The 22217-nt window shown below is 35.5% G+C and overlaps 2 protein-coding genes across 3 annotated transcripts in view; one reads left to right on the top strand and one right to left on the bottom strand.

Moving 5' to 3' along the window:
• Positions 1–22217, top strand: part of Nmdar2 (glutamate ionotropic receptor NMDA type subunit 2) — a 786854-nt gene that overhangs the window by 26932 nt on the left and 737705 nt on the right. For both annotated transcript variants that reach the window (XM_074237486.1, XM_074237485.1), the window contains exon 2: positions 17315–17486. In XM_074237486.1, coding sequence (XP_074093587.1) covers positions 17315–17486 — 172 coding nt within the window. The remainder of the gene's footprint in view (positions 1–17314; positions 17487–22217) is intronic.
• Positions 609–2167, bottom strand: LOC141524027 (uncharacterized). Its single transcript, XM_074237671.1, has 3 exons — positions 1436–2167; positions 668–1264; positions 609–613 (listed from the first exon to the last, which is right to left on the bottom strand). Exons 1-3 carry the CDS (start codon positions 1911–1913, stop codon positions 609–611), a joined length of 1080 nt encoding a protein of 359 aa, XP_074093772.1. The 5' UTR covers positions 1914–2167.

Genomic DNA, 22217 nt, shown 5'->3' with positions numbered 1-22217 from the left:
GTTCATCACTTAAATACCATAAATGCAAAATCATTTTTTCACAAGTTGCTGAAGAAATCAATGAATTGATATTTTTGTACTCGAATAAATTTTTCAAAAACTGCAAGTCATGATTAGCAGCAGTTGTTGCAGAAGTTGATGAAAACCAAGCTTTTAAATACAGTGTAACTATAAATATACAAATTTGCCGAAGACCGTCCAATTCTTTATTAGAAAGTTTAAATTCATTTCTGAATAGAAACATTTTTAAACTGTAAATTGCCTTCGCCATCCACCTAGCATGATGATTTGCACCAGGACGTTTGAAAAAATTTCTTCTTGAGGCATTTCTCCAAGGAAAATCAACGACAATTCCAACAATTCTTTATAGTCATCTCGGGGTTGTAGTAACTATCAAAGACAATTAAAAATTTGTCAGAAACAAGAAAATTTTTTTTCTTAAAATCGCAGTTAAATCATACCTGTAAGGATTGTGCAATTAAACTAGATATTTCATTTTTTTTATCCAAAATGATATCAGCAACAACAGTATCTTCATTATATTTAAAATCCAAATGAGTAAATAATTCTCAATAATTTCAAAAGTGAAATTCAGTAAGCAATAAAAATTAAACTAGAACGTTAATAATTAAATATTTTTTAGATTAAATTATCATTGATAAGTTACCTGTATTAACTGCCGTCGTGTCAAAACACATCGCCTTAACATAATTAGTAATACCCCATTCACTCAATGTCGATAAAATGGCTGATGTTTGATTGTCTGCCGTCCCAGAATTCATTTTTGGAACCCCAAGTAATTGTTCGGTACCAAATGCAGTTAAAATAACTGATAGCCGTTCCACAGATTTTGATCCAACAAGGTCATTCAGCATTTTTCCGTCCCAATGCACAACGTATTTATCGTGTGTCTTAAAGTTGTCATAAAGTCCTTTAGCAATGTCTTCTCTTTGAAGCATACGAGCTCGTTGAATTGAACTATAACTGAGCGTTGTATCTTCAATTTTAATACCTACTGCTAGTAAAACCGGAGCAATAATAAACATCGCATTTCTACTGCTGACATTAGCTCGGTCGAGTCCAAAAATGACTTCAGGAGTTAAGACATCAAGTTTTGCTCGTTTTGTCGGAATTGGAGGTTCATACTCTGAATCAGATCCAAAATTTGTAACTCCACTTAATGTATACGTAGAGAACGACTCTGATTTTTCACTTGGAACAATCGCATGACTGGTAGACGGTTGATCTAAGTCTGGAATAAGATCTGTTTTATAAATTAAACGAAGAAAATGTATAGAATTTATTCATTTTGATGACAAATAATTAAGAAAGGACTCCAAAAATTGTCTAGGCAAATGTCATCTAGTCATCTATGAAAAGTTACACTACTACCTGACTTTATAATAATTAAATATCTCAGATACTTACTACTTACTACTCTCATCTATTCCCATCATAGTCGTGGTTAAGTTTGATACAGGTACATTATTAGAAAGAATCTCTTTATGGGTACCGAATTTTTGATCCAAATACAACTTTCTAATATTATCATCAAGCACTTTTAAGGATTTTTCGCTCACAATGTCGAATAATTGTTCAAGATCAGTCTGAAATTTCATTTCCTTTTGGTTTTGCGCTGAATTCTTTTTATCGAAATTTTTTTGTAATTTTAACCATTGACTGTGATAGCGAAGAAATTTTTTGACTGCATTAGGAGCTCCACTAGTTGGAATCTGATTTTTTCTCCACAGTTCAATAACTTGGTCAACTGAATTTTTAGCACTTTGTTTGATTGAATACTTTAAAATTTTAAGTTGGTAGAAAAACACACGCATAACCTCTTTCACTTTTGGTAACTTACGTTCCGAAATTCTTTGTAGAGGTATTCCGATAAAACGTATTTCTTTATTCATTGTAGGTTAATTGATGATAAATAAATTTATGTGATGACTATAAGACTTATTTAAAATGAATTATTTTATTACGTATTCAAGATGATCAGTTTTAGGAACACTGAAAATACGGTATTAAATGGGTAGATACTGAAGATAGTTGAGAGTAAAAAACATAGATGGCATTAGTTTCAGAAGACAAACAGAAGAAGAAATGGAATTCAAAACAAAAATCCCCTCGAACGAAAATTTTATGTATATTTTGTGAAAAACAATTTAAAAATACGCACTGAACAAATTTCATAATAATAAATGACAACGCGCTTAAGATTTTAAATTATTAAAGATAAAATTAAAAAAAAATATTATTAGAATAAAAACTTTCAAATGAATTTTTGAACAGAAAACATCTATAGGAGTTGCTTTTATAATAAAAACTCAAATTTGTCTAAATTTCTTTGAAACTCACAGAATAAATTGAAATTTTTCGAATTATTGATCAAAAACTAGAAAAATTGATATGCATTGATGTTTGACGATGAATATCTCGTAAACGCTCAACTTGATCGAAAAATCATAAGAGACCATTTTTATAGAGCAGTAAATTTCCTACAAAACTATGAGTTTTATCATTCATAATGATTTTTTTTCATTGAGTTATAAAATTCATAAGAAATAAAAAATTTTCCCAAAAATAATCAAACTTTAACCGTTAATATCTTTTAAACGGTTGGGTTTACGAAAAAATCGTAAGAGACCTTTTTTGTAGAGCATTCAATTTCCTACAAAATTTAAGGAACAAGATATTTTTTCAAGTAGTTGGAAGCGAGATATAAATTTTTCTATCTGATAATAAGAAAAAATAGAAAACTGTAAGAAGGAGGACCTTCCGTTACAATTAAGAACTCATGCTTGGAGAGGCTTTCTTAGAGGTGTCTAGGAACTTATTTTTCAGAGTACCAAACGAAAAAAAAATATTTTTTTTTTTTTTAATCACCCTAATATATATATATATATATATATATATATATATATATATATATATATATATATATATATATATATATATATATATATATATATATATATATGTCGGAGAGTAAAGTACAGTGGGGTATTTTCTGACGAAGCGATGAGAATATTCTTTAGGATATTTCTATTTTTTTAGTTATTTTAAGAAATGTATTGTTACTTTAATATTTTGTAAAATAAGATATAACTAAAATGTTTTATTGCGGTAGGCTTAGGCCTAGGTAGGCACATGGTTGTCAATGTAGTCGGGATCCCAGGACGATAGGGGTATCATAAAATTAATAAGGAAAAGAGAAATGTGCAGCAGGCAGACTATTTGAGAATAGTTTTTGAAAAGACATTCTTGCTTTGAGATCGAGATCGAACGGACGTCCTGGTGATCGCGAATTCGTTATTTCCTAAGTCTCGGTCAATCGCAAGATATTATTAATATTGTTTGCGGCCTGAATTAACTTAACCTTGTACGAGTTTATCTACTCATTCGTAATAATTGATCTTTTTGTAATTGTGAATATTAATTAATTGTAATAATAAAAATGAGTGAATCACAAAATACCGAATCCCCAACAATAACTCATGCCTCTCTGACATCAGAAGTGGGATCGTCTCCATCTGGTCCAGCACCCGATCAGTGGAATACATTTTTCGAGCTTATGAAGAATTTTTTACCGAAGCCGTCTTTGACAAAGAATAATGTTTCTTTACCGCGGTTCAATCCAGAGAGTGCGGGATCGGATCCTGTTGCATGGTGTTCAGCAACGGAATTGTGCCTATTGGAAAACCCTCTCCAAGGAAGCGGATTGATATCGGCGCTTAGTAAAGCTTTGGAAGGCTCAGCGGCTCAGTGGCTGTCTCAAGCAGCAATTCCGGGTATACAGTGGCCGCAATTAAAAGAACTTTTCGTGTCACGTTTTGGTGGACAGGAAACTGCGACAGCGGTCGTGCTGAAACTTCACCAGGAGTTACCAACCAAGGATGAAAGTGTCGGTGCATTCGGCATTCGACTTCGATCATCGCTGAAGGCTCGCTGGAGGCCTTTATCGGTCGACGAAATTATCAATGCGGTTGTGCTTGCGCGATTGACTCACCTTGACAATCGGATGGAGCGCGTGGCATTGACTACCGACATCAAAACGGAAGTTGACTTTTTGAGTGAAATGCGAGGCTTTTCCTACACTCGAAAAAGACCCGTGTCAGCGTCAGATAACTCTTCTGCACCGGATTCAAAGCGTTTCAAGCCAGCGGTGTCAGTGAAGTGCCATTTTTGTGGAGAAATAGGTCACAAGAAGTTTGAGTGTCCTAAACTTAAGAAGAAACACGTAGAGCAAAGCAGTAACTATCGTGGCAGCCAAGGATCACCCTCGTCATCGCGTCCTGTGACGTGTTTCAAATGCGGAGCAGCTGGCCATATTGCGCCAAACTGTACGGCTTCAGGCAGCGGTCGTAGCGGTCCAGGAAACAACAAGGACAATGGTGGCGTCGAACGTCGTGTAAATCTGTGCACAGTAGCATCTCCTACGGGTATTCTGAACCATCTTGGTGAGTCGTTTCCATATTGTTTTGATTCGGGAGCGGAATGCTCACTAATAAAAGAATCGATTGCTCTCAAGTTCTCGGGAAGAAGAGTCAACAAATTAGTAATTTTAAAGGGTATCGGAAATGTTGCAGTAAATTGTAATTTGCAAATTTTGTCTACCGTTATTATGAATTCGTTTACATTAGAGATTCTTTTTCACGTTGTCCCGGATGAATATTTGAACGAAAATATTTTAATTGGTCGAGAAATTTTAAGCTTGGGATTTGAAGTAAATATTTCCCAACTTAATTTTAATATCGGTAAATCTAAAGTCATAAATGAATGTAGTAAAGTTGAAATCATCAATTTTGATACCGCTGATACCGATGTTGATAAAGACGATAAAATAAGATTAGTTTCAATATTAAAAGAATATGAAAGTTCTTTTATCACGGGCTTCCCTCGTACTCACGTTAACGGTGGTGAACTTGAAATACGTTTAATTGATCCGAGCATTACAGTACAGAGAAGGCCATATAGACTTAGTGTAGGAGAGAAACAAATAGTTAGAAAAAGAATAAATGAATTGCTTGAAGCGAATGTTATTCGTCCTAGTAATTCACCGTTTGCTAGCCCTATTTTACTAGTTAAGAAAAAAGATGGATCAGACCGCTTATGCGTTGATTATCGTGAATTAAATAAAAACACGATAGCAGATAAATTTCCTTTGCCGCTTATTTTAGATCAGATACCGCGACTTAGAAAAGCTAAATTTTATATTAGTTTAGATATGGCCAGCGGTTTCCATCAGATTCCCATACATCCAGAATCTATAGAACGTACGGCATTTGTCACTCCTGATGGCCAATTTGAATTTTTAACAATGCCATTTGGGCTTAAAAACGCTCCTTCTGTTTTCCAAAGAGCAATTTTAAAAGCACTAGGTGAGCTCGCGTATACTTACGTTGTAGTTTACCTAGACGATGTATTAGTAATTGCGGATACAATGGAGGAAGCGTTTGAAAGATTTCGAATGGTATTAAAAATTCTTATAGATGCGGGATTCTCATTTAATTTTTCAAAATGTTCTTTCCTTAAAACATCTGTTTCATATCTCGGGTATGAAATTAAAGATGGGGAAGTTCGTCCAAACCCTCGTAAAATAAATTCTTTAACGTTGTTACCCGCTCCTCGGACAGTTACCCAGCTTAGACAGTTTATTGGCCTTGCGTCTTACTTCCGACGATTTGTCCCGAGATTTTCACAACTTATGAAACCTTTATATGCACTCACCTCAGGTAAAAATATATTGAATGGACTGAGGGACATGAAAATGTTCGACAAGAAGTAATTCGTATTTTAACCAATGAACCCGTTTTAATTATTTTTGACCCGGATTATCCCATAGAACTGCATACCGATGCCAGTTCCGATGGGTACGAGCAATACTTATGCATAAAGTAGATGGTACAAATAAAGTTATTGAATATTTTAGTAAAAGAACAAGTCCAGCCGAGTCCAGGTATCATTCCTATGAACTTGAAACTATGGCTGTTGTTAAATCAATAAAACACTTTCGGCATTACTTGCACGGACGACAATTTACCGTTGTGACTGATTGCAATTCTTTAAAGTCTTCCCAAAATAAGATTGACCTTAACGATAGAGTACATAGATGGTGGGCTTATTTACAAGCTTTTCAATTCAATATAGTTTATAGAGAAGGCAAATACATGGCTCACGCGGATTTCTTCTCTCGAAATCCTTTGCCTGATTTGTCAAAAGAAGTTAATAAAATTGAAGAGAAACGTGTAAAACTCGCGAAAATATCAATTGATTGGCTCCTTGCCGAACAACGGCGTGATTCAGAAATTTCCGAAATAGTCACTAAATTACAAAATGATGAGCTATCGGAAGACCTCTCAAAATCTTACGAGATTAGAGCCGGTACGCTTTACCGAAAAATACAAAGAAAAGGTGAAACCATCTGTTTGCCGATCGTACCTCGAGCTTTTCGGTGGTCCGTTATTAACCACGTACATGAGTCTGTGATGCACTTGGGTTGGGATAAAACACTCAATAAAGTTTATGAATATTACTGGTTTGAGGGTATGTCTAAATATGTACGTAAATTTGTTGACAGTTGAATTATTTGTAAACTCTCTAAAACCCACTCAGGTAAAATTCAAGCTGAGTTGCATCCCATCCCCAAGACCCGCATACCTTGGCATACTGGGCATATAGATATTACAGGTAAATTGAGTGGTAAAAATAATACCAAAGAATACGTTATTGTTATTGTTGATGGTTTTACCAAATATGTCTATTTACATCATACTCACAAAATTGACAGTCATAGTGTTATCAAAGCTTTAAAGGCTGCAATATTTATTTTTGGAGTCCCAGCTCGTGTGATTGCCAATCAAGGTAGATGTTTTACTGGAAAAGACTTTAAAGGTTTTTGTGAATCTTTAAATATTATTTTGCATTTAATAGCTACAGGTACTAGTTGGGCAAATGGTCAAGTAGAGCGTGTGATGAGTACGCTAAAAAATATGTTCACTACTGTTGAATCTAATAATCGCCCATGGCAAGAGGCCATTGGTGAAGTCCAGTTAGCTTTAAATTCAACCCTGAATCGTGTTACCAAATCTAGTGCGTTAGAATTATTAATCGGTAAGAAAGCAAGACCTTATGGATTGTTAGTTGATGACAACGAAAAAGAAATTGATATCTCTAATGTAAGACAACGAGCGATCGATAGTATAGAAGAGAATGCTAATTATGAGAAAATTAGATTCGATACAAATAAAGCTAAAGTCAATAGATTTAAAATCGGAGATCATGTTTTAATTAGAAATGAAGAACGTAATCAGAAGAAACTTGACAGAAAATTTAGGTCCATTTGTGGTAACAGAATTACTTGATAATGATCGATACAAACTAAAATCTTTGAGTAATAATAGGAGTTTTAAGTATAGTCATGATAAGTTGAGAGAAATGCCTGAGAATCATATTCCTATTGAGTTGGATGTCTGCTCGGACAATGAAAATTGTGCAGGAGAGACTGTTGATGCGGATCCTGAAATAGGGACTTTGGTAGAAAGAGAGACTACCAATGACGTGGCGCACTGATGGCTGTAGGTCGTGGACCTGAATTGTTTTTGTATTTTTGATCACGCACATGCATCGGTGTGTAGTCGCAACTGCAAACTAAATTAGTGGCTAATGTTAGTTTGATCAGGGTGCGATGGGCAGCTGATGATGTGACGGCAGGTAGTTGTGGCAACTACAAGATGTGTTGGATACTGTATGTGGCATACAGGGTAGCCTAGAGATAGTGCAAAGGTCTATTGGTGGAGAAAAAATGAAATGATGTTTGATGATTGGATGATAAGTAATAATGATTGACGGATTTCGATCTCTTGAGTACTATACGTTAACTCCTTAGTATAATAAATGATTAATGGATTTCTGTTACTGGAAAGGACTTCTGAAATTTTCTTATGTAGTTTACCTATTGTAAAATGTTTTATGATAAGCGAGGTCAGTCAAGATCAAAAACTAAAATACCACTGTAACTCAATATTTTAGATACACCCGAGGGCGTGTGATTGTCAGAATGGCCGTGTCGGAGAGTAAAGTACAGTGGAGTATTTTCTGACGAAGCGATGAGAACATTCTTTAGGATATTTCTATTTTTTTAGTTATTTTAAGAAATGTATTGTTACTTTAATATTTTGTAAAATAAGATATAACTAAAATGTTTTATTGCGGTAGGCTTAGGCCTAGGTAGGCACATGGTTGTCAACGTAGTCGGGATCCCAGGACGATAGGGGTATCATAAAATCAATAAGGAAAAGAGAAATGTGCAGCAGGCAGACTATTTGAGAATAGTTTTTGAAAAGACATTCTTGCTTTGAGATCGAGATCGAACGGACGTCCTGGTGATCGCGAATTCGTTATTTCCTAAGTCTCGGTCAATCGCAAGATATTATTAATATTGTTTGCGGCCTGAATTAACTTAACCTTGTACGAGTTTATCTACTCATTCGTAATAATTGATCTTTTTGTAATTGTGAATATTAATTAATTGTAATAATAAAAATGAGTGAATCACAAAATACCGAATCCCCAACAATAACTCATGCCTCTCTGATATATATATATATATATATATATATATATATATATATATATATATATATATATATATATATATATATATATAAAGATACCCAAAGTATACTTGTACGTATCTTCCTGCATATTGGACAATTTTATATACTCTTGCAACCTTGAGGCTCAAGCGTAACAATAGCGATTTCGATACAAAATTAACAATTTTTTATTTTTTAAGCTGAAATTTTTTTCAATTCCAAAATTTTTTCTTTTCTAAACCATCCCTGAACTATAACCAAAAAAAAAAAAATTTTGAAAATCGGTCCAGCCGTTTTTGAGTTTTAGCGAGACTAACGCACAGCAATTGATTTATATATATATAGATATCTTCTCCCGGGCTGGTTGCTGGCACAAGCGCCGCCAGGATCCGCCACTTGCTGGGCACCGGTCCAGCTGGTCCCAGAACGTGGGATTTAATTGTATTGCAATGAGAATAGATTAAATACTGTGAGCTAGAATCTCACTCGTTATTAACGTCTTATGATCAAAATAAGATTTAATTATCAGGTCATTGGACGTCGATGGTCAGGGGATCCCGAGTAGATCATAAGGAAATAATCTTGGGGCTATTTGACTGGCGCGGAGCCCACAGACGAGGAGCTGGAAAAGGAATTTTGACGTTGTTAATTTTGACGGGATTTATTTTGTATGGGGTCGGAAATTTAAGTGGGCCAGAATTTATTATTTGGCTATGTAAATTCATGTTATTGATTGAAAAAAAAAAATAATTCCGTCGTCGGTGGACCCACCCGGGGGAAAAATTTGTAACATGCAACCAATAATAGTCGATAATTTGACTAGTCTCGTGGCGTAATGACACGAGGAAAAAGTAGGGCTGCGGAAGAAGCATTCTGGCGGTAGCTATTAGTGTGCATGTGGTGTTAATTTCATCAAAATTAAAAGCTGATAATAATTATTATTCAAATAAAAAAAAAATATATCACTTCTTGTTTTCTTTGGTGATCGAAAATAAGTGTACAGAAGCTAAGAATCAGTACACCTCCGTGAAAGCTGTTTTGGGTGAGTCCCAGCATTAATTTTGGTTGAAATCTCGCGGTGGTTGTACCGGCTCCGGTGACGGCGGTGAGGTTGTATTGTTTATTCTGACACGTGGTCGAGTCAGGTTAATTACTAGGGTTTGTTACTTGAATTTATCGATTTCCATATTTAAATAAATGTCGTGGATTGCCGAATCCAGCTGAATATAATTTCAATACAATTCTGATATAATTTAACTCACTGTCAGCGGCATTGACGTGATAAATAAATAAAAATTAATTGCAAATTATTTGCTACGAAGTACTGTCTACTTCTATATATTTATATTTGAAAGTTTTCTGGTTTATTTACGAGTTTTCTGAAACAAACAACCAGCCTCAAGATTTAGGCACTCCATCGAAAACTGCTAAGGAGAAAATTAAGTTGTTTCAGATAAATTAAATTGGCTTCAAGAAACATTCATAGATTGTAATTAGGTTTAAGTATTGTTACAAATATATTTGACTTGTTAATTTACAACTACCGTGAGGATAATTGTTTGCTTCAAATATATTTTGTACGATCCTTTATACATCTTTTACTTTCCTTTCTCTCTGTCTTACTTATCTATTGCCTAATATCCTAAGCTTCGCTGTCGAAAGGCCCTAGAAGAGTAAATAAGGTTTGCTATTTCCTGGTAAAGAATAGCTAGCGTCCAACTACATGTCACTAACCCAGCCTGGGAGAAAAGCTGTGGGTCATCTGGGGATAGCCTCGAGGGTACCTCCCAAGTTTAGTTGCCTCGATACTTCTTGTCATTGGTTGAGCAGCCTTGACAAATTTCTATTTTGTTTGACGCATCTGCCGCCGAATAGATGGTTAAATAGTTAAATTTTGTTACAATATATAGATTATCAGCAAATATTAAATTCAACAACGCAATTTTGGCAACATTATAAAATTTATAACTTTATTGCAAGCTCGATTCCCAAGCTCAAATTTTCAGGGCTTCTTAAGAATATAATAAAGCAACTTTCCTAAAAGTTTGAAGGAAATCTTTAAGTTATATAGAAGCTGAGATATAAATTATTAACAATCAGTGAAAAATCGACTTTTTTAAAAATTCGAAAAATTGTCCAGCGGCCAGATTTGACTATATCGGGCCCAAATTTTTAGGATCGTCTCCTTTTAAGGTGTACTTTTGAGGAAAAAATCGGCATCAAAATCGTTGACCTAAGTGCGCAAACTTTCGTCGAGAATTAATGGATTTGCTTAAATAAATATATATCGATAATTCATAATTAATCAACTAGATAAAAAAAATTTGGTCGCTATGAATCGATCATGTATACGATTTGCATTACTTTTAGTTATAACAAACTCCGCTCTTCAAGTAAGTCTCTTAGGTAAAGAGGTAGTGAATTAGACTCTCAAGCGTCAGGCCTACGGTTCGATTCCCACATATGCTGATTTTTTTTATTCCTATGAAAATTTTCGAACGTCACATAGATGATCGGTATGTTGTCTTCTGTGCTCAAAATAACGGATTTCTCTGAGTCTGTTATATCGACATACTGTCTCATGAACTTTCCCGAAAGTTTTGGTTAAGTCTTACATCCAAAATATTTCCGTCACGTTGGTGTCTAGTTGCGGCTTTACACTATAGCAAAGTTAACGGTCATATTAGCGTCATCTTTCGATTACCATGGTTTCTAGAGAACTTACTAGCTACAGAATTTTTATTACAAAACAGCAATAATAATGATAAAAAAATCAACAGAAAATCAACTAGAAAATGGCGATATCCAGTACCTCGCGTGACGTAACTGATAGAAACGTAATAACGTCGAACCTCGAAATCTGCATATGTGCTTTCGACCGTCATCAGCAATAAAATGTAAAATTAATTACAACTCATTGAGCAAATAAACCTTATTTAATCCCACGAGCTACTTAGAATTTAGACGTGACCACTTAACCTGGTCCCAGCTGTCTTCCTGGCCCTCGGTATTGGAATGCCTAATAGTCTCCCCCGGCTTCCACGTCGAACTTAAATGTAAGTAACTGCGTACGTTGACGGAGGTTCGGGCCTCGGCAATGACGTACAAAACATTACTATCCTGTGACACGTCGGTTGATGACCTCACAGAGCACGTCGTTATTATCAGCGCAATTTAAGATAATCGACAGCAGTCAATTATCCGTCGGTACAATGCAATTGTATCAAAACACAACAGCAAAAGTATATAAAATCTACTTCAATTTACCGTAATAGTCGAATTGTTTGTTATAATAGTTTAACAGCAACAAGGTAATTTATTTTTAATAAATTCCGCAAGAGAGAAATACATCTGTGCGATACCTAGCAAAAACGTGAAAGGAAGAAAAGATCAACACTTGTTGTATTACTTGCTTCCTTTCCCCTCTCTGCTTTGTTGGAGCTGGAGCATTGACGCGCTCGACAGCCATCGCTATAAGTTCACGCCTGCGCCGTATGCTCAACTTCATATTCCGAGCAGTCTGTCGTCTTGGTCTCTCGGGATAGCGATTCCCTCGTCGAGTATGATTTTTTTACGGGGAGGTTAGACTTCGAGAGTATCCATCATCGTGATTTAGTTAAGAATATCAACTTTTAAGAATAATTTTCTTATAAGGGACATTGTTGCGGAATTACACATTTGTAATTGCCGCAATTTTCTGAGAGTGACCGAGGTGCTGCTACAAACGCGCCCTCAGGTGCTTAACATAAACTCAAACCCGGTTGCGCAGAAAATCTCCAAAAACACGTGCAAGTAAACACGTGGTGATATATATTTGTGCATCAAATTCAACATCAAGTGCAACCAGGATCATCAATCAACCCAACTCAATCAAGAAGATCTTTCTCAAGCTCACTACCAACATCGGAAACTCAGGTATTGATTTATTCAATATTCAATGCACTCTGTGATCACACCAGATCCAACCTATACTCATGTTGCTATCTCACTCTTACTCATTACCACATGGCGTTCCCATGCTGGCACATACACACTCACACTGTCTTATAACATTATTGCAAAACAGCCATCATTGACTCTCGCCTAGCAACACATCACCAAAATATATTGTCATGACTCCAGGTCTATTATTAGACCACTACTCATCATCTTATGCCCCATTATGTGGGAAATGCCGCATTGCGGGTGTTGCTTGGTGGGGTCAGTTGTGACTGTTATATATATACTTACACAGGCTCTAAGGGCCAGATACTGTTCAGATCTTCAAAGATTGTCACCAAATACTTTTACTCATCCGAGATCAAGCTGAGGTGGCCTCTCAGTTCACTCATCAAACTCATACAGAGATCGTTAGAAATCATCAAGTGATTCAACTCAGTGCAATCAACATTAATTAATAACTGTGAAGTGCATTTATTAATACGAATCTACAGATTCAAGAACTCAACATGTGTAAACATAAAACTCATAATCATCCACGCTCTTTGAATTGTCGCGTCATAATTTCATTCCTTGTTTGTGACGCCTTTCATGAACTCATTTCTTATTACAACCATTACAATCTACATATGCTCATAATACTTATTCTATAATAAGACCACTCACTACACTCATAATCACTCACTCTATTAATCATTGCACTCAGTTAATCTAATCTATACGCTCATACTATGACTATTAATTAAGTGTAATTAATTAATCGTCTGGTGAACCTAATTCTACAACATTACTCATATTTATCGCTCATAATTGCTAGTGTTAATTATATTGTACATTAATTAACAGTTCAATTGAAGATCAATTATCTACAACTCATACTCAGTATAATTAATATACATTAATCAATACAACTCAATTAAACTCAACTCGCTCGTACTCATAACTCAGCATAGCAATTCAATGCCAATAATTGTTCAAATGCTCATAGTGATCATAGTATATTTAATGCTCAACTTTGTAATCTAAGAATGACTGTGATTTATTTATAATATATGACTATAACCACGAATTGTGTCTCCTCCATCTTTTAACACCTAGTCCCGGCAAATAAATATTTAATGTTAAGACAATTATCTTACAGACATATTTTATGTACATATGCCTTTTGTTTAAATTTGTCGATACTTCATCTTAACATTTTTCCAATTTATACACTAGTCACAAAAATTAAGGGATATAAAAAAAATTCCAAATTTTTTGGTGATTTTCAGCGAGCTGTAACTCCGAGGAAAATGATCGCACAGAAAAAAAAAAAAGCAAATTGTAGCTCCAAGTGTCTAGTTTTTAGATATGATCATGAAAATTTTTTGTCATCGTCAGGTCTGGAGAAATCCTAAGAAAACTACTGAAAAAAAATTTTTCGAAATTTTTTTTCGTCTTCAAAAAGGTCTACGGGCTTCAAAAAAATTTTTCGATTGTTTCGTTTAAAAGCTCTTTTAGTAAATTTAATACCCTTTAATTTGACGTAATCAAAAGCCTGTACGATAATTTGCCGCGGAGTTATCGTCAATCAAAGCAAAAAGTTTTTTTGACTTTGGAAATCAATACCTCTGGAAATAATGACCGTATAGGAAATCGAAGGAGGGTTTTGAAAACTACACAATATTCTCTATAAGAAAACGTAAACCGCTTTTGAAGAAAAAATTTTTTTTGAATTGAAAACTCGGACTGAAAAAAAGACAAAAATTCGCATAATTAAGGATATTTGGATAACTTGGTATAACTTTGGATAAAATAGATGAACGAAGGATATCGTTGGTAATTTTTTAACTTCAAAGTGTCCCCTAAAATCCCTAAGAAATTCAAAGCGCTGCGATTTTTTGTTCATAGTGCCCAGAAGCTTCAAATTCTGTGTTTTCGCAAAAATCACCATTATGAGCAATTTTGTGATTTTTATTCATTTTTCCATTGAAAAAAATTTTTTTTTTCAAAATTCTTTATTTTTTCGATCAAAGAGATTGATTTTTCAAGAAATTTGAAAAAAAAAAATTTCAATTTTTTCGAAAATTTTTTCGAAATTTTCTCAATTTTTTCGACTGTTGTTTTACCGCCGGCATTAGCGTTACCCAAAGCGTACCACGTGGAGGTTGCTCGGTCGGATTTACGCTTCTCACACACACACACGTGTGTGTGTGTGTGTGTGTGTGTGTGTGTGTGTGTGTGTGTGTGTGTGTGTGTGTGTGTGTGTGTGTGTGTGTGTGTGTGTGTGTGTGTGTGTGTGTGTGTGTGTGTGTGTGTGTGTGTTTGTCTGCGTGTTTGTCTGTTTGCAGCTGCCGAATGACCTCTGTACGCACGGCAGTAACTGCTCAGTACCGTGTATTGCCACCTCTGTTCCGAATCACAGCTCGTAAACGCTCTTGCATGTTGATGCATCGTCGAATATCACGTTGCGAAATTCCTTGCCAACAACGTAACAACGCTTGAGTCAACTGATGAAGATTGTGCAGTTGCGGATAGTCTCGCCGCAATCGACGCCCAAGCATGTCCCAAACATGCTCAATTGGGTTCAAATCCGGACTCATCGCTGGATGATTAAGCGTTGTTACGTTGTTGGCGCGGAGAAAAGTTCGCGTACGAACTGCAGTGTGAGGACGAGCATTATCCTGCATCAAAATGAACCGTCTTGCCCCCATGCGTGTGCGCATAGGCAGGACGTGTGGCTCCAGAATTTCGTCGACGTACCTATCGGCAGTCAACGTCCCACGAACGATGACCAACGGGGTTCTGGTATTGAAGGACACGCCTGCCCACACCATGACTGATCCACCATTGAAAGCTGTAACTGGTCTCGTAAAACCATCCCGATTTCGTTCTCCACGACGGCGCCAAACGAGAGATCGTCTATCGCTGCCATGAAGACAACATCGAGATTCGTCAGTCCATAATACACTGGTCCACTGTCTACGACCCCAATCGTGATGATCATGAGCATAGGCCAATCGGGCTCGGCGATGTCGTGGAGTGAGCATAGGCACGCGATTTGCGCGTCTAGCGCGTAGTCCTTGCTCTCGAAAGCGATTTCGAACCGTCGATGCCGATATGTGTTGTTGGGGAGGACGTTGTCGACGATTGCGAAATTGATGAGCGATCGTGTGGGCATGCGCAGTAGGGTTTCGACGAGCTTCTCGAATGATAGCTCGATCATCACGCTCGGTAGTGATTCGTAGTCTACCTTGACCCGGACGACGATCGTAACTTTGAGTCGCGTTAAATCGGGCATAGGCCCGACTGATAACGGACTGGCTCACTCACTCCATAGAAGCTGCTACTTCCACCTGACTGTAGCCCTCTTGAAGGAGGGTAACAATGCGAGCCACATCTGTGGCAGCTAAATGTCGACGAGGCATATCAAAAGGTGCTTATCAAAGAAAAGCTTACATAAAATTCACGTAAGGAATTTAGGCTAAAAAGAAAACGTAAAATTCAAGTTTTGTGTGAGGAAAAGCCGAACTCCGCGGGGGTATATCAATTTGTTTTTATTGAATTTTTAAAATGAGATTTAAAACTAAGGCAGTTGTAGCGGACAGAAAAAATTGAGTTAATTTTTTTGACAATAGTGAAGCATTCTGAAGACGATAAAAAAAAAAATTAAAAAAAAATTTTTGATAAAAAAATTTCGAAAAAATTTTCGAAAAAATTGAAAATTTTTTTTTTTTTTTTTCAAATTTCTTGAAAAATCAATCTCTTTCATCGAAAAATAAAGAATTTTGAAAAAAAAATTTTTTCAATGGAAAAATGAATAAAAATCACAAATTGCTCATAATGGTGATTTTTGCGAAAACACAGAATTTGAAGCTTCTGGGCACTATGAACAAAAAATCGCAGCGCTTTGAATTTCTTAGGGATTTTAGGGGACACTTTGAAGTTAAAAATTACCAACGATATCCTTCGTTCATCTATTTTATCCAAAGTTATACCAAGTTATCCAAATATCCTTAATTATGCGAATTTTTGTCTTTTTTCAGTCCGAGTTTTCAATTCAAAAAAATTTTTCTTCAAAAGCGGTTTACGTTTTCTTATAGAGAATATTGTGTAGTTTTCAAAACCCTCCTTCGATTTCCTATACGGTCATTATTTCCAGAGGTATTGATTTCCAAAGTCAAAAAAACTTTTTGCTTTGATTGACGATAACTCCGCGGCAAATTATCGTACAGGCTTTTTGATTACGTCAAATTAAAGGGTATTAAATTTACTAAAAGAGCTTTTAAACGAAACAATCGAAAAAATTTTTTTGAAGCGTAGACCTTTTTGAAGACGAAAAAAATTTCGAAAAATTTTTTTCAGTAGTTTTCTTAGGATTTCTCCAGACCTGACGATGACAAAAAATTTTCATGATCATATCTAAAAACTAGACACTTGGAGCTACAATTTGCTTTTTTTTTTTTCTTGTGCGATCATTTTCCTCGGAGTTACAGCTCGCTGAAAATCACCAAAAAATTTGGAATTTTTTTTATATCCCTTAATTTTTGTGACTAGTGTATTTCTGAGTCTAGAACATCTACATAATCAGTTCACTCTTAAAAATAGTGATTTTATGTATTTAAAATTAAACTACTAGATTCTTGAACGTAAGAAAAAGATATATAGTTATAAGATTATTTTCAAACGTTTTAAGTATATAAAAAATTGAAAATCTCAGAGGAGGGTAAAACATTGAACTTTTTGTTAAACCTCTCAAGAAAAATGAAAGTTTGCTTTTATTGTGATCCTTACAGGTCGGAATGGTAGTACCTTATAAATCATTTGGAGTCCGTGAATACACAAAAGCTGTCACATCTGCGATTAGTACATTGCAGCGAAGCACTAGAGGCCCTCGATTAGAAATGTTTCAGCGATATGATATTCACGTACTCATAACTATGAAAGAGCTTACACCCAGTCCAACTGGTGAGTATTAATATTTTAGGTACTGATTTATTTTTATCTAAAAGAAACAAATAGTTTACTGCTAAGTGACCTCAGAAATTCAATGCTATGACAACTCATAATGGCAAATAAATCTTATTGATAGTTCATCACACTAAAAACTAACTTTTAAAAATACTAATAATTAACGTGAAAGTAATGTCCAGAAGCAAAGCTCTAATTGAATCTAAGTTGAAAGCTCCAATAAGATTCAGGAGCGATTTCCGTATGAGGAGGGGGGGCGAGGTTCCTCGCGGAGTTTCTACTCCCAAAAAAAATAGTTGTTGTAGCTTATTAACTAATATCATAAGGATGATTACTAAAAGTACGACTTCATTCTGCATAACTCAGTGTATCCTGAACGAATGACTTATTATAGAAAATTGTAACAGGCCGCTTTTAGCGTCACCTGTTAATCAGTTGTTTCTTATTTTACTTTAATTTATTTTAAATAATAAAATTTCCAGTTGTGAGGAAGGTCATTGGTTGGATTCGCCGCGACCGAGTCGCCCTCGCGCGGTTAAAAACGATCGAAGCTCAATTGCGCGCGAAATAAATTTAAATTGCGGTTAACCATTTAAGTTAGATGATAAGTTAGTTTTAAGATAAGAAGTATTGTTCGGTACTATAGACGTCAGCCATTTTACCCGAGAAGAGGATCATCGATGAGCATCATCGACGTGGGATAACCCCGAGAAAATCACCGACGACGGAAAGCTGACCCGAGGATCAAACGACGGACGGGTCAGTCTACGGGGCTGAACGAGTGGCGCAGGCGCGGAGTTGTCGAGCTGGCTGTTGAGCGAGCCAATGCTCCAGTCAATATATCAAAATAAGTCGATATTGGAAAATTGGACAGGCAGAGCCATCTCTGGAGCGTCAAGAGAATCAAGGGCCCAGAGAGAGGGGAGTGCAGCCAGGCGGGCAACAACCAAGCCATTTTTCTTCCTTCCACGTGTTCCCGCGACAACAAACGGACGCTGATATTTTTGAGGTTTCTTTCACACTGCGATTTTTCTTGTCAGTTGCTGTACACTGGTTTTTTTTTGTTAATTATTGATTCAAAGTAATTATTACGACGACGTGAATAATTATAAATATTCTTGCGACGGATTGTCGATACTTTTGGGTAATAGCTTACGACCTGAGAGTTGCTGTGTCAACTATTGTGACCGACGCAATTTCCATTGTTGGAAATTTCTTTTGTACATCACACCGTGTTGAGACGCGGAGGTCAATTCGACGTGGAAGCCGAGGACGACGGCGCCATGCGACCCAGCCAGGACGATATTTAATTGCTGTATTTTCCATTGCAGTAATTTTGTTTTGAGGGAACGACGCCTTCTACCAGGGTAAGTGGTCTCGTCATTGAAAAATCTCGTGGGATTCACCGACTCGGACGAAGAGTACGAGTGACTAAATTTTTTTTTGTTGTTAATTTTTTTTATTTCAATTTTATTTTGTGCATTTATTCTGGAGATTATCCCACGAGGTATTTCTGATACCAATACTAATTGTTGTAGTGATTATTCACATTCTTGTGTATTGCTGTCATAATCCCGATTATTTGAGCTTCGGTCGTGCGGGTAATGCGCCGGTTGAGAATTTTGTGTTGACAAAATCAATTTATTTAATTAGAGAAATTTGACGCTAAGTTTGTTTGAAATATTTCCATGCGTAATTTTGGATAACTACTTTTATTGCGACGGTGTCCGAGGTATCAAGGACACGTTATTTATTTAATTTAATTAATTGATATTGATTAAAAATTTTTTTTGCGACGATTTATCGATCTAATTTAAGTAAGTATTCGTAATTAAACAATTTTGTGACGAATAATATGTTGGATTTAATGAATTATTAGTATTGAAGAATTTTTTTTATTTAATTTAATCCTGATTATTAACTAATAATTGTGCGACGATTGATCTGCCTAATCTAATTAATTATTGTCAATTAGATTTCTTTTGTTCTTGCGATAAAATAAACTGTTGGTTAATTACAAGTTACTAATTACACAATTTAGCAACGATTAATTTGTGGACTTAATTAATAATTAACAATTAAAGTATTTGCGATGAGATTTATAGTCAATTTAAATCATTACTAGTAAGTAAACCATTGTGCGACAATTGATTGTGTGACTCAAATAATTACTGTGAGTTAAATTTTGCGACGGTTATTTTATTTTTGGACTTATTTAATGATTATTGAACTTAAATGTGACGTTGGTTTTAGTTCTTGCCAAAATTTAATTACGATCTATTAAATTAATCGCGACATTCGATTTTAGTTTATTTTTGGGAATTTTATTGTTAATGGATGAATTGTGATTTTGATATTGAGATTCTTTGGACATTCAATTTTGTTAAATAAATTCTTGCGGCTTGTTCTTCGACGAAGTTAATTATTAATTATTGAATTAATTGCGGGGTGCGAAATTTGATACATTGATTATTGTGATTTTGTTATTCCGGCGACCATTTATTTCATTTTGTCAATAAATTAGAATTAATACTAAGATTTCGGCGAATTATTAGTACCCGGACGATCGTTCCTAGTTCCTCTTTAATTTAGGTTGCACCTTTTACCCGCCACCCCGACGAAGAGTTTCGGTCCGAGTAAGCCGAACACGACGTGAGTGGAGCCTAGCTCCTGGCGCCCAACAATAATCCAGCAGGTAGGCCAAATTTATTTATCTCGGACTTCGGCCTCGCTAACGCATGAGGTCGAAAAACCCGTTATAAAATACAAAACATATATTCAAGTAATAACTAACTACATAGGTTGTACAGTACTAAAAAGAAGTGTGAATGTGGATAGTGTACGACACAAAGACTTGTATTAGATACTCGAACAGTTATTATGCTAAATAAGTCTAAAACTCTAAGAATTCATGACGCACGTTTCATGAAGGATTCGATAAACTATAAAACTTCGTATAGGAGTATTAATTAGTTATTTATGTACCTTGGGCGAGCTACGCACCAATACGGTTAAGGTGATAAATATTTTCAGCAGGGATAGTATAAGGCTGAGGCCCGATAGGGCCGAGGCTTTATATCCCTGCTGCAAATAATTATTGCCGAGACCGTATTTGCGCGTGGCTAGCCTATGATGCTTAAAAAATTTTTCGTCCTATGGCGGACGTTTTTACGTGTAAGGGATACTCAATTTATAAATAAATAGCTTACAGCGCAATAACCCTCTAATTCTCTAAATAATAATACATGAAAAGCTTAAAATTAGTCAAAGGTGCACTTTCTAATTTGAAAGCACCGTTGAAACGTAAGCTACTCACCTGTATAGAGATCGGTGACGCTTGCGTGACATTGTCCTCGACTGTATAAACTTCTATACAGCCCAGTAGGTACTGGCGCGTCTGCGTATTATTTACAAATTGAGTGTCGTCAGCGCGTAAGAACCCCCATACGTCCGCCTAGGACGAAAAGATAATATATGTAGGTATCTGATATGTAGGTAGCCAATCGGATTTGGGTAAATTAGGTACTGTCATATAAGCAAATTACAATTTTGCAGAAAGAGATGAAAAAAAAAATTCTGAATCGAAAAGTCCTTTACGATTTTTCGATCCGAGGCAAAGATAATTTCGTATGAATTATCTAAAGTGACCAATTAGGTGCGCACTACGAAGGCAGAACAGCAAGAACAAAGGGTAAGCTAGCGTGAAAGCCAGTATCAAGCATATGAGTAGCTCGCGCAAAGTCGACAGCCCATAAAGCCTATAAGAATAAGATTGAGCTGGTCAAAAAATGAAAAAGAAAAAAAAAACACTCATTCATTCCACTTCGCAAATTAAAATTTAAAACAGAACAATTTGAAATTTTAATGAGTTACCTTGAAAAAGAGTTTTTAAGAGATTAATAATTCTACTTAAGGTGTCAATCAAAATTTAAAAGCTAACATTACTTACTTAAATGGAAAGCCTCGGGAACGCAAAAATTTTTAATTTTTATAAATCCAACCCTTGGACACGGACTTAATTGCAAAACCTCAAAGAAACTCTTTATTTTTTTCGATAAGAAAATCTTAATCTCGGTGTCTGTGAGAAGTTGAGAAAAAAAATTGATACCTGTTTTAAAATAAAGCCTCAAGAATTTAGAAGTTTCAATTTTCAAAAATCTACCCCTTAGATACTGAGATGAAGCCCCGAACTTATAGTAATTCTTACTTTTTTCGATATAAACTAATCTCGATGTCTGTAAGAATACAAGACGAAATATCGATACCTATTTTTACATCGACCCCCTGGAACTTGAAAATTTTGATTGACACCGTAAGGAGAATTTATAATCCCTTAAAAACTCTTTTTTAAGGTAACTTTTTATTAAAGTTTAAAATTTTTCTGTCTCAAATTTTAATTTCTAAAGTGTAATGAATGTTTTTTTTTCTTTTCCATTTTTTGACCAGCTAGCTTACTTTTTCACTCATACTGTTCTGCCGTTGTACACACACACACACACACATACACACACACACACCGCATCACGGGAATAGTCAGGGAAGCTTCCTAGGACCTTGAAACGTCGAGATACGATGAAAACTCGATTTTCGAAAGACGGGATGAAACTAATAACTTTTCGATTTATGAAAATCATTGATTTCAATCCGACTTCTAAATTTATTCTAAATTAGTCACGAGTTTTATACTCAATATTAAAATAAACTCAAATTCTTGTAGATTTCCTCAAC

This window comes from Cotesia typhae, unplaced genomic scaffold, assembly GCF_013202065.1.
Source record: "Cotesia typhae breed Kobodo isofemale line unplaced genomic scaffold, CoteBio_Ctyphae contig_22, whole genome shotgun sequence".
In the NCBI taxonomy this organism is placed as follows: Eukaryota; Metazoa; Arthropoda; class Insecta; order Hymenoptera; family Braconidae; genus Cotesia; species Cotesia typhae.
This window is presented reverse-complemented; position numbering and strand designations above follow the sequence as displayed.